Raw genomic sequence first — 13,468 nt, forward strand, 5'->3', positions numbered from 1 at the left:
TGGTTTCCCCTAAGTGGATTGAAGCTCACAAAATAAAATAAAAAACCTTAATGAGATTTAATAAATGTCAAAGTCAGAATTCTAAGGCAAATTGGAAAGGGGCAGGAGCAGATAGTCAGAATATTAAAGGTCAAAGCAGAAGTTAAGAGTTACATACGCGTTTCTCTCACAGACTGATCTTATCTATGAAGACGCGTCTGAAACTCATCCCTGTTCCTGCTCCTACAGGACAGCAAACTTCATATTTGTATGTATGCCTCCCTTTTTTGGTCTGACTGTGAACTCTTCCAAAATTAACATTATTCAGTACATTTGGTAAATACCAACAGCAAGTTTTTAAAACTTCCTTTTGACCTCATTTCAGTCCATATGAAATGATCAGCACATTTATTAACAAGGTCTCAAACCTGGCTCATTTATCTGTTTCAGCTGAGATGAAGGAATGGCTGTCGGTGAATACGAGCCTGAATTAAGTGGTGTCCAACGCTGGCCTATTTCGTTCAGTTAATTAAAAGCTGCACGTATTTTAAAGAACAATAGCTGCCTTTCAGCAGTTGTTTGCTTTTTAGTTCCCCCCTTTGGCAACAACAAAGTGCATTTTAGAGGGAACTGTCAGCTTTCAAACCGATTTGAGAACTGGAAACAGGCATCGGGGGGGTTGTGTCGAGCACAGCTCTGCCTTTGTCGGGACTGGCACACACAACTGGTGCGAGTTATATGAGCATCTCTACATGACACCAGGCCAATGCAAGGAAACTGGTTATGTTATAAGAGAAGGCCAGAAATAACCCACATCTCCTACCAACGCAAAGAATAACTGAAAACAGAAAAGGTCAATGAAATGAGTCAAAACAATGAATGACAGTGGAGCGAATTTTACAAATCCCCATTACATCATCCAGGGAAAACAAACCGTGCTCAGCCAGAAACCACATGGGCCAGCTTGTGATGATCCCTCCTTTTCATATTTTTATTGGTTTATGATCTACTGGCGTGGACGTACTCGGGTCAGTGTTTGCAAATGCAGATTGCATACCTGGAGCTTTAGCACACTACAGTACAAATCGCCTCGCCGCTACAAAAACTGATAAGCCTTTCCCAGACAAAGGCTGAAATAACGCACGTTCATTTGAACGCCACAGACAGACAGAAAGCATTTAAAAAGGCCCATTCTCCTGGTGAAGATTTTCTGGAAAAGTCATGCGGAGCAAGTTTGCACATTCCTCTGTCTAAATGGACTGTATAGCCACTTAATTTTTATTCACTTTGAAACAGAGATGTTTTCTTTGGATACATTATCATTGTAGCTCTTTTCACACAGCATGAAATCCATGGCTGGTTTACTTGGCTAGGACACTCCGTCAAATACCTGAAACACTAAGTGCCTGTGTGTAGTGTATATAATGGCATGGAAATGTTTATTATATTTTGTTCAGACGAAATGACTTCACTTTGTCAGCTGTGCCTCTAAGACTGTGAACATAAGCTGAAGATACCTGCTGCACGTTCAAACTGACGTGTCTCTCTTTACCTGACACGTTCCTTACAAGCTGCTGACTGCAGCCCTGCTGGCTCCGGGTGTCGAGTTATACTTACTTTGTGCAGTGAGAGAACAGCTCTTTGCAGGGACTGTTTTCGAGTTTCTCCCCTGTCTGCTGGATAAGGTCTTGACTGACTTCAGGAACGCAGGCTGGAGACTGGGGAGAGAAGAGAGGGGCATGTTATCTCTGTGATGAGGTGCAGATTCTCCTCTCTCCATGGCTAACAGACACGTTCATTATTTATGCCCTGAGCTGCTTCCATTCAATTCCAGCGGTTGTGTAAAAGCAAAGGAGCCTTACGTCAAACAGCAGTAAAATAGGATACCGTGGTAACTCGCTCCACATTCCACTCTATCCTCACAGTGCTTTTCTGCCTTCTCCTGTACCTTCACCTCCTTGCCCAGCCTCATGAATATGCAGGACCCGCTCCTTGCCAATTCTTTGAACTGCTCCCTTGCATCCCGTGAAAAATGTGCTGGCCTGAACTGTGTACAGGCCATTCTCTTAAACAAAAGAGAAACTGGCCCAGTGTTTTCACTTCATTGATGATTCACTGTGCCATCTGAAAAATACATTTTTTAAAATTTTTTTTAATTTTTTTTTTAAACCAGCAAAGGCAAACAAGAGCGGAGCATTAGTATTTATTGATTTATATATAAATAATATTGTAAGATGCTCACAAAAGTGTCTGGACACCTTAATTTATCATTAGAAGGATCAAACCAATCCAGCAGTTTTAAAATAATTGTTTCAAAAAGGAACTCTGCCAACCAAGCACATAAACTCTTTTCATCTTCTCCTCCCTTTAGAGACAATGTACATTCAGCCCCTTCAAAAAGCCCTTACCAAAAAGAGGTCTTTTGCAGTATGCCTTGATGGGTTAACCAGTTTAGGACCTTTGGGACTAATTATCTATAAAGACAGTTTTTAGGCAGTCCACATTCTTACTCATTGACACTATACTGTAATTATATAAAAAAGTGTATATGTGTCCATGTGCGTGTGTGTGTGTGTGCACCTATTTATAGACATTTCTCCCATTGACATGAAAGCCCCTTTATATAACCAGTTGGATTTATTTTCAATAAATCCAGCCATAGATGATAAAATCCTCTTTCCTTGCAGAAGCCTTAACACTCGATAAGTTTCCCCATCTATGGCCACGACCACCAGATGTGCTGAGTGGGTGGGTCACAGAGCATCATCACTCATTCCTGGCCAGATGTTCTCGTTAACTCACCCTTAGCTGGGGATATCTTGGCAAGCACTGAAATGCATTGCAGGCAGAGTTCAAAAACACTGGGAATGAGGACAGAGGAAGGGGCAGAGGTGGAGGCACAGAAAATCTCCAGCATGGTGAAAGCTGAATTAAATCTTTTATCTTTTTCCTTCCCACTGCTGAAATGTGACGAAAAAGTAAGTTTGTTCCACTTGAATGTTTTTAAATAGGGACATGGTTTACAAACTGTCTGTGCATGCTGCACAATGCTGTCGCACTATTCAACCTTGACAGACAATCTGCAGAACATGCTGGATATCTTTGACCTCACTGAAATATTTCCTTATTTCCTCCATATATCCCTCCATTTCCTCAGCAAAAGATATCTAGGGAGCACCCGCTTTTAACAGCAAACAGATTATATTGCTAATAATTAAGAAGTCTCACGGTTTCTTGAGAGGTAGATGAGCCTCCACATTATCATCTATGAAAAGACGGAGAAAAAGCCAGATTTTCTCAGCTTGATTGGCCACTGAGGTTGAGAGGGACCAAGAACTGTAGAACAAGTCTCAGTAAATCAGACAGCTTACAGAAATGCCTAACTGTAGATGCCCATGATTAAATTGAAGTCCCATTTCAAAAGAGTAGGTAGAGGCAAGAGTGAAAGAACTGGGAAAAACCCTCAAGTCCCATTTTCAAGTCCTGCAGCTGCTGTATTGAAACTACTGAAGCAAAAAAAAAAAAAAAAAAAAAAAAAAAAAGGCAAGCAGAAACCCAAAAGACTTTTAAAGGAATATTCAGTCACAAACGCAAGCCTAATGATTAGCAGTATTTCAGTTGATTTTGGCTAGGAACCATATGAATTAATACCTGCACTTTATAGTTTGCATACTCAGTGGGGTGCATACACAAGCTCATTGGCAGCCCAAAGCTTGTATGTGGCTGCGTGAGCCTGCTGCTCCAGAACATCTCTCTGATTCCTAGGGTTCTGTCTCGTCCACTGAACTCCGCAGTCTTTGTACTGCTGTGAATCAGGATTCAGTAAAATTGATACCTCTAATTGAAGTTGCTACGAATTAATTATAGAACTTTTTCTAAATTTATAGGCCAAATTTGGGATCCAAAAGCTAAGTACTATACCCCATAATTAGTCATGTAGACCAAGCGACCTGATTCTTACTTATGCCAGGTAACTTCACTTCCCATTGGGAGTTCGTTTCCCAATTGGAGGTAAGCTGCCTTGAGGTTAGTGCTGAAGATCACACCCATGATGTATTATTACAGTAATAATTCCATCTGTCTGAGTTCAAAGTACAATTTAAAAAAATATAAGCATCAGCTAAATCTTTTTCATAAAGAAGAAACAAAATTCTTAAAGGGAAAGGGGGAAAGAATGAGCAAAAGAAACTGTAAGACAATATGGGAAGTAATTAAAAATGGCACGAACTGTGATTCCTCTCTCCAGGTTTGTGGAAGACACAGTCACCACTTCGTTTTTCAAAACCACTTGTTGCTGACCTTTGAATCTTTGCTTCCTCTGAAGAAATCAAGAGCAAGCTGACAATAGGTAAAGGCATAAATACACTGACATCCTGTACATGGACTAAAGCTTTACAGTGTAGTGCCAACACTCTGCAAGACCACTTCATTTTCTACAACAAACCCCCACTTTCTTTCACAGGCTGGTCATTTCAAAAGGTTTTCTAGCCCCACACAAACATCTGTCGTTACGCAGCCCTTCATAGTGTTCAGGGCAGAGCAGCTGCACCACATGTACGAGAGAAGCACACCCAACCCTTTCCAACTCCACACACAGTCCTAGAGAGTCTTTGTAGGATCCTTCCTGAGGTTTTCCTTGGGACTTCATAGTTCCCTCCGCTCCCATTAAGTAACCGTGACTGCTATTTTCCCTGTTTGAGTACCGTGCATACCTACAGCCTTCAGATGTTCAGACAAAGCCAGACACAATTACAAGCCAAAACCCAACCCACCAACCTACTTTTGCTCCCCTGGAGAACAATTAGGTAGGCCAGGTTATGAGTGCAAGAAAGCACTTGGATCCCACGAGCGAACACTTCCAAAGGTAACGCTTTGGCCACTTACAGAAGAAAATGTTGCTTCTTCCCTGGAGAGGTGCAAAAGATTTCTGCAGCGCGAAGCAATGGTTATTAACTCCCACTGCATTATGGGTGATGGTTGTAAAAGCAAATTCAGCTTTTACAGGGGAACAGAGACACCTTTTCCAACATATTAAATGTCCTGTGGCAGCTAGGAGAGCCATGCTCTGTGACTAAGACCGCTACGCTGGAGTGTGTGACACAGAATATTCTGCTGACTCTTCAGACACACCTGCAAAAACCTGTTAGGTTTTCCTGTATTCAAAACAAAATTCTGGGCAGTTGTAACGAGTCCAGTCCTGTACTTCCCATAATGGCTATTCTGTTTTCTGAAGGCAAAGAAAGTGATTCTTGATATCACTGATGATAATGTAAATCAGAAATTATGCCAGTCAAGTCAACAGAGTAACACTAGGGTAAAGCTGATGGAACCAAAACCAGATGTGTGACTCTGGCAGTGCAAAAAGTACTTAAACTGATCCAACAACGAAAGTTTCTCTCATCACATTATCCTTTTTGACCAGATAGTTTTATACAAGTCCAAAAGTCCAAACTACTTTCACCAGGTTTTAATCAAAATCTCCTGTCTCTTCTATCTTTTCACTTACGGCTAGGAACTGAAAATTTTTGTATAAATATTTTGCGGGGAAAGCAGTATCTCAGTCTTCAGATGGCCTTTTGTTTAATTTTTAAGAAAAGCATGCAATTAGGAATCGGATTAGTGATTACCTGAGAAACAAGAAATGGATATTCGGTTACTTCTGAGTACCATTAGCACCGAGAAAAAAAGTCTCCATTTCTAAACTTTGTTTTTTTCTGATATAAAAGACAAAAGAGATCCTCCTAGCTCCTCTTACATTTCAGTAAACAGCATGAAAACAGCTGAGATGTCATGCGTTTGTTCAAGGCTAGTTGTGTTCATGTCCACAAAAATTTGGAAATTGCTGTTCCTTCCAAATTAAGCCCCTGGCCATGCAAGTTACTTCCCATACTTTGCTGAGAGGTTGATAGCGGCTTCTCCCCCTTTCTCTTCATTCACCAGGATGCAACCACTGATAAACAGCACAGATTTGAAGCTGGATGCAGTACCACCCATCAATACCAGGTTCCTGGTGGAGCTGAGAGCATCGCAAGCTGAGTGTGCTCTGGTCTTCCCTGCAGCACCACAGCTGTCCCTGGCAGACTGAGTGCCAAGAGACCCCCGTGTCCATGCTGTGCTGGTAGTGCCCATGCCCCGGCACTTGGCGCCTCACGAAGTACAGAAAAGCTGCAAAATCTGATTCAGATCAGACGAAAGCTTCTGGGCTGCAGAACTCCCTGTTACCTTTTGAACATCATGTTGCATCACAATACTGTAAAATATAAACTCTCCTTTTGTGACAGTTCTGTCAGTTTTGCTACAGGTTACTTCACTCAGCTCTTCAAGACAGTCCTTGTTGACCTTCACTGAACTGGACAGGTAATAAATAAGCCTTCTTTTAAAAGCATCTCTATATATCTGCCATGGTACTTACAACATTTCTCTGACAGTGCCTCCCCCATGACTGTGCGGAGGACACCTGGCCTTTCGTCAGTCTATCAGCTAATCAAATTCGTTCTAAAAACAAGCCGAAATGCTGGCAGCACCAAGGGAAACATCCAGAAGACCTCCTCTGATAATTGTACTTCTCCTTTAAAACTTATTATTTGTTCTAATTTTCCTTAAGACAGAACTTCCAAATGTTTAAAATGTATGACTTCAGTCAAGATGCAATGCACCATAGGTGTTGCCGTCAGGTTTGTGGAAGCAAAAGCAGGCAGCCACCTAGCAGAGGTTTGCAAATTCAACGAGCGAAAGCATTTTCCTGACAACCCAACAGCCAGAGGTAGCCTTTCCGAAACTGGGGTGGGGTGAGTAGCAGGTGTCTCTGTGTAACCAGCTCTGGATATTTCCGACAGCAGTATGAAGCCCAAAGCAGATGCAGACACAACACAAAGATGCACGTGCAGAGTTGGTTTATAGCATGCAACGCTGCTGCTTCTGTGGGAGAAGTGCCAAATGACAAAGGGAACTGAGAGGGATGTGCTGATACTCCAGCTAGAGACACGTATCCAGCTGGGGTCACCACCGCTGGAGAAAGCTACAGAAAGCCAACAAGAGCACCAAGTGTCTGGAGGGTTGAGAAACGTGCTTCGGGAAAAAATGCCAAAGGGAAGTGTTGAGGAACTAGATTTGTTTAGTCTGGGAAAGTAAGAGTGAAACATGATAAAGGTCTTTTAATATAGAAATGTTTTTAATAAAGAGGGCAGGGATCAATTATTCTGCCTGTTCTGCTCTATGCTGGGGAAATGATGTGAAGGAATCCACTTAATTGCACATGAAGGCTTTTTTTCTATTTTTTCACACAGGGAAGCAAAAGAACAGGCATATGAATATTGTGGAATCTGTTCTCAGAGTTCTGACAGACCTCCAAGGGCAGACAGACATCTGCTGACGATCTAAGTGTATTTGATCTCTGTTCAGTGTAAGAGGCTCTTGAGCCCTCTCCCAGCCCTTTATACCAATGATTCTGCAAAACATTGGACTCTAAAGCACAGGCACATGGCACTGCCCAGAGAACAGATGAAAAAGGGTGTTTGTATGCTGAGTGCTCACTAGGAAACCTGGAGCTCAGAGCGAAGGAATAAATACCTTCTTTGCAAATGAATAGTCTTGCTTCAAAGACACTTGCCTCGATCATTGTTGTCTCCTACAAAAAAGAAATAGCTTGCAGAATCCTGAACTTCAGACCAGAAAAAGGGATAGCATTGACTTCAGTCAGACTGACTTTGCAAGAAACAGACCAGATCCTAAGTCCAGAGGTAATTATTCTTACACAGCGCCTTTCATCTAAGAACCTCAAAATAGTAAAGCTTCACTGCATGATTAAGTCTTCATGAGCTAGGTGGCAATCTCACAATATTTTACAGAACAGTGAACAGGGAGGTTAAGACTTGTGTTTTGCAGAAGAGTTGATCACCATCTGTGACTGAATTCAAAGAAGTCTCACTGAGATAAATGAAAGCTAGAGATGCTCAGATTCCTCACATCAGTCCATTTGTAGCTTGCAATTAGTGAATAAGGAACAGAAACCTAGAAATACAGGCTTTCATTTGATACCAGCTCTTGCCAGTGAGTGTGAGTCATCACGGTGTCTTAAAGCACAACTGTTCATCACTGCAAAAATTATACGAACCAGAAAGATACCATACTCTTTAGATTGAATAGACTTCATTCAAACTTTTGTCATAAACACAACTGCTTTCCTGGCAAGTTTCAGACGTGCAGCCATGATGTTGAAACACAGTGAGTTATTTCAAAAGTCACTTGCATAAAATAAATAATGTGCAACATATGTTGTATCTCAGGTTATGAAAACATTCCACAACAAACTAGCTTAAAACAATTAAAAATGTTTCAGTCAATGAGCAAAAGTTCAAGCCATAACTCTTCTTGAGCTGTCTCTGATCCCAAGCACATCTGTCTTATGATATGTGTATTTTCAGATGTTGACAGCAATATACCACGTATAACCTATTTGTAAACCTCCACATGGATTTGCTACTAGTAGAGACTTCAAAGAAATGAAAGAAACAGGCTAAAATGAACTTTGGTGTGAGATGGTACACAATGGGATGAGAAGAGTTCATACACAAAAACCTGGAAAATACTGGCTTCATCCAGCTGTTACATCATTTGATCTGCACTCACACGGCTGTGACCCAAGACCAGCAACGGAGAGCAATGGTTTGTGTCAAGGATGGGAAGTCTGCTGCATGCAATGCCATTTCTGCTGTTGCTTTTGCAGAGTCACATTGTTCTCCAGATGTTTGAGGCAGGCTCAGCTAGCAGGGGGAGTAGCTACCAGGGCAGGCAGCAATGGTACAACTGTCAGGTGTGACTGTCCTTTGAGGCAAACACTGATAAGGAGTCATAAGGAGGACTGTAATCAGAGCAGTTCCTAGAAAAAGGGAGACTAGGTTGGTATCTACAAGTCATGCTGCTAGGCGCAAAATCAGGGAAAGACAAGTTTAGTTGCTCAGGTAATGCGTGTTTTCGAAAAGGAAAGGTAATAGAACAAAATAGAGTGCCTCATCGTGCCTCCAGGGCTGATCTGTTACTTGTGGCTAGAGATCCACCCCAAGAACTGGTCCGTGGAATCTCCACTGGAGTCTGCACTGCTGCCCTCAGAGCAGGAACACACCAGCGCAGGGCACAGCCTGGGCTCTGCTTGCCCCACTGCATGGAGGCTTCTGGAGCCACTTTTGGATGACTCTGATGTCCCCCCAAATCCCCACTCGGGGTAGGGGCAGGCCAATGCCAGCGGAGATTCAGTCTGAGCTACAGCCTGAGAAGTACTGACCATGCGGCTGGTGAGTGACGAAGGGGAAGTGTGAAGGGGTGAGAATCACGGAATCAGAATCATTTAGGTTGGAAAAGACCTTTAAGATCATCAAGTCTGACTGAGAAATGCAAAGGAAAGCAATGAAGGAGGAGATAAGAGTGTCTTGGTGGTACTTCGATTTTGGGAAGTCCAGGTTAGGCATGTGTTTCAACCTGGTGATGGAAAGGTTCCCAGTACTGTCACAGCACACGCAGTCTCCTGATGCTTTTTGGTGCGATGCACAAAAATGTTGGAACATTCATTTTTCTTGCCCTGTGTCTGATCTTATCTGTTTGGTTTTAGCTGTATATGTAGTAAACAGCCAATTCTACATCAGGAGCAGCTGCAACACTTTAAGTAATCAACTTCTGCATTTTCTTTTTATTTTTTTTCCTACCACAAAGTCATCTGGGTCTGTATGAGGCAAAGCACAAGGCTTCATAATTCCAGGATATTTGCTTTGAGATGACAGATGTAGGAATTGGCAGTGAGGTGGACAGGGAGCATGGAGAGCAGCAGAGCATGGAGAGCAGCTGTGTTATTAGTAGCAATTTCTCTATTACAACAGCATGTAGACATTATACCTGAGAGTGGGGGCCCCATAATGCCAGGCATTACATACACATGTCATGAGAGCTAAAGCTTCGAAACCAATCTCCCTAGCCCTGGGAGACATGAAATGCCTCACCCAGGAGTACAGAGTGAGTCAATGGCAGAGAAAGAAACTGAACTCAGTCCTGTTCTCTGATCAAATGGTATTTTCAGTACTGAGGGCAGGATCACTCGCTGGTAGCTACATGAAGCAAATCAGCAATGTCTATCAACTGTGGGGTTTGTTTTGTAGCTGTAAGCTGATCTGGAGTCATGATGAATCTGTTTTCCCTCATATTCTACTAAGCTATCAAAACACATGTTGACACACAAAAATATAATGACTGAAGACAACGGAGCCCTCAGCAACCAGCTGAACACATCCCACTGCCTGGAGGGGTTGTACTAATCCATCACAAAAGGCAACGCTAACCAGTTCATGAATTAATTTACTGTAGCAGATCTGATGTAGCTTCAGGCCAACTTGCTTGCTCTGGACTCGCTGGGCTGCCTCTTGGGCCTCCGAAAGCCCACCAGCAGGGAAAGGACAAGTTTCTTCTCTGGGTTTCCTCTTTGATGCTGGGGTCCAAGTTGTAGTTTTGAACTATGCCCTTCCTTGGAGAAAACCAGCAGCCACTGAGGTTTCCTTTCTGACAAGTGCATAGAAAGTATATGAAGCTTTTTTCATGGCTCCCTTTTTAATCAGCAAGAGGGTCTGTTACCTAGGTATAGCTAGGTAAAAAAAAGCAAAAAAAAAAAAAAAAAAAGCAAAACCTTGCTGTTCCTCTTCTCAGTAGACCTCTTTGTAGCTGCTCCTTTCTACAAACCCCATTTCTGTTCCTGATAGTGGCAAACAAGCAACTGCCATGCGAATGGTGCGAGTCAAAATGTTTCCTACATGAAGCTCTTCAGTCCAAAATGTGTTTTCCTTGGAATTTTAAATTATTTAACTCAGAAAAATTTGGGGGTGTAACAACACATGAGATTTGGAGCAACAAAGAAAGAGAAAAGATTGCATTGATCAAGAAGAAGAAATTTCTTCTTGGTTCCTATAGGTGACTGGAGGAAATCTTAAACACTCAAAACCTCATAGAAAGTAATTTTGAAATAAAAAATTGTCCCATGAGACAAAATTTAGTTGTCTCATCAGCTTCTTTTGCAAGTCCAGTGAATCAGCTGCAGACTGTAATACTCCTCAATTAAATAAAAACACTCACCGCAATCCCAACCAGCTATGGGGGTTTTGGTACAGATTACTGGTCACCACAGAAGATATGCTTTTGACTTCAATTAGTGAGAAACTGGCCTCACAAGAAGTACTTGGCAAGATATTTTTTATGATCTTTAAACCCTAGTCCTTCCCCACCCATACTTTTTTAATAATTCTTTGGAAACCTGCTTACAGAAGTTTCTTTACCAAAGAAACACATTTTTCCTCCTTTCTGTAGACACACAGGTTTATTGGTGTAGGGGTGCTCATAAACTAGCCAGATGAAATTGTTTTATAAAAACTTGCTATAAAGCGGGGGAAGGGACAGCATGTTTTACTTCTTGTTGCCTTTTTTCTGCTTTAAAAGCACTTTGCAAACAGATTAAAGGATGAAAACACAAATGAAATAACCAGTACCAGTACCTGTCAGCAGAATAGAAACAGAACAGAAGGTTAATATTGTCCACGATGTTCTAGTTACGCAAAGGTTAGGCTACTCACACAATCCTTGCAAAGTGCCGTGTAATACCCCTCTGAGAGCAACCCAACCAAGCCACTGCTACAGTGTGTTACTGCTAGCAGCCAGATGGTTGATAAAACATTTTGGGAGAAGAATGGTATTCTCACCATTAGTAGCTACTAAGATGACGGGACAATTTTGAAAGCTTCTGTTCTCAGAAAGGTTTTTTTCTGTCATCACGTGTGCTTAATAGGTTTGGACAGCATCCACTGTCTAGCCTCTTATCAGAGCCTTTCTACCTTTTAACGTCCTCCTGCACTGATGGATAGCCTAAACATTAGCAAGCAACCTTATGTTGCAATAGTCATAGTTTGGCTTCCTCTGGTAAACCAAATGTCATTTGTTCCATTAAAAAAAATCCCTAAATCTATAAACACTCATTTACAACCTCAATGTAATTGAATGGCTTTCTTGCAGGAAAACAAACAGTTCCCTGCTTGAATTCACTCCTCTGAGGCAAAAGCCTGTAAACATGAGTAACCCTTCCCTTGCAAATGATCCTTGCACTGAAGCCCACGAGCTATTTGCTTTGCATGAAGGTAGCTCATGCATGAGGGCCTGATCCAGGCTGCGCTCAAGTCAATGGCTGTACTGCTATCAGCTGCAGCAGGGATTTTGCAGAATTTGCTGTCGTCTTTTTCCATTAGCAGGTCAAAATCCTGAGGAAACACATGAATGAAGAAACAAAAATCCAAAAGAGAGTTTGGGAAGGCCTCCAGAAGGATTAGGAAGTGAATTAAATAAACATCAGGCAGGAACCAGTGGCCCACTCACACAAAGACTGGAAGCACCCACGAAAGCAAACAAAATCACTACCTAGCACTGCTGGAAACTGGGCATTCCCTAATCACCTGTGTCACGTGATCCATTAATGATCATATGGTAATAGCCATCTGCAAAGAACTGAGAGGGAAGACATTTATTGTAGGACATGACACACTGTTTGCTGTGGCATATTCTGCTCTTCCTCAGTTTTGCTTGTTGGACAAACAGCATCTGTGCCAGGATAATAAACTTGCTATATGCTTCATTTTTGACTCAGGTCAGAGTCTGACTTGATTAAAAAGTAATAAATTAACATACAAGCTGAGGCTTGGCACGCAGGTTAAGTGAGTATTCTAAGTGTAGTTGCATTACTGGGAAAAAATATTAAACATGGGTAGTGCAAAGTGCCACATATCCACAACTTATATATGCTGATGATATTTAAATCCACTAGTAATCAAAAGACTTTTTTTAAAAAAAATCCCATTTTCTTGTTTTTCACATTCATCTAGTGATATTTTAATGAATTTAAATATATTTTGTTTTCTGTGAAATTTAAAACATTCCTTATGGTAACACTGTGATCGCTGGTTCCAAGTTAAAATAACACACAGCTTAGTGATTCTTCTAGTTGCACCACCCCAGCCAAACATGTCAGCCTCAGGCACCTCGTCTGAATCTGCCTGGCTCATACCTGTGCGGCTGCTGAAGCCTCTAGAAGTTTTTCCAGAATCCTGATTTCCTATTAGGAGGGAATCAGATGAGAAATAAAGTATGTTTAACTTCCATTTTCATTGTGTGCCTTTCATTCTCTTCTTTGTTAGGATCCTGTTACTGCTTCCAAGTTTAGCACAATGAACCTTGAGCTCAGGGAGACATTCGCTGACACATTACGCTTTTAGCTTCAGAAATCCAAAGCTGAACCAGCCAGGAAAGTTGCTGTGAGTTGCAGTGGGTGGACAGAAGGGCTGTGGAGGTCAGGTGTCCAAAGGGCTCCCCTACCACTGAGAAATGGTGCACAGAAACCTGTGGGGATATGCCATGCAATGTAATTTAATGTACTCTGCATTACACCTCGCGTGGCATTCATCTCATCGCGCTT

At 41.9% G+C, this 13,468-nt stretch overlaps 1 protein-coding gene across 3 annotated transcripts in view; it reads right to left on the reverse strand.

Annotated features, from left to right (window-relative positions):
* GRK5 (G protein-coupled receptor kinase 5) overlaps positions 1 to 13,468 on the reverse strand; it is a 169,506-nt gene that overhangs the window by 33,886 nt on the left and 122,152 nt on the right. For all 3 annotated transcript variants that reach the window (XM_055719609.1, XM_055719608.1, XM_055719610.1), the window contains one exon: positions 1,597 to 1,697. In XM_055719609.1, coding sequence (XP_055575584.1) covers positions 1,597 to 1,697 — 101 coding nt within the window. Of the gene's footprint in view, positions 1 to 1,596; positions 1,698 to 13,468 lie in introns of those variants that run through there.

Source organism: Falco cherrug, chromosome 9, assembly GCF_023634085.1.
Source record: "Falco cherrug isolate bFalChe1 chromosome 9, bFalChe1.pri, whole genome shotgun sequence".
NCBI lineage: Eukaryota > Metazoa > Chordata > Aves > Falconiformes > Falconidae > Falco > Falco cherrug.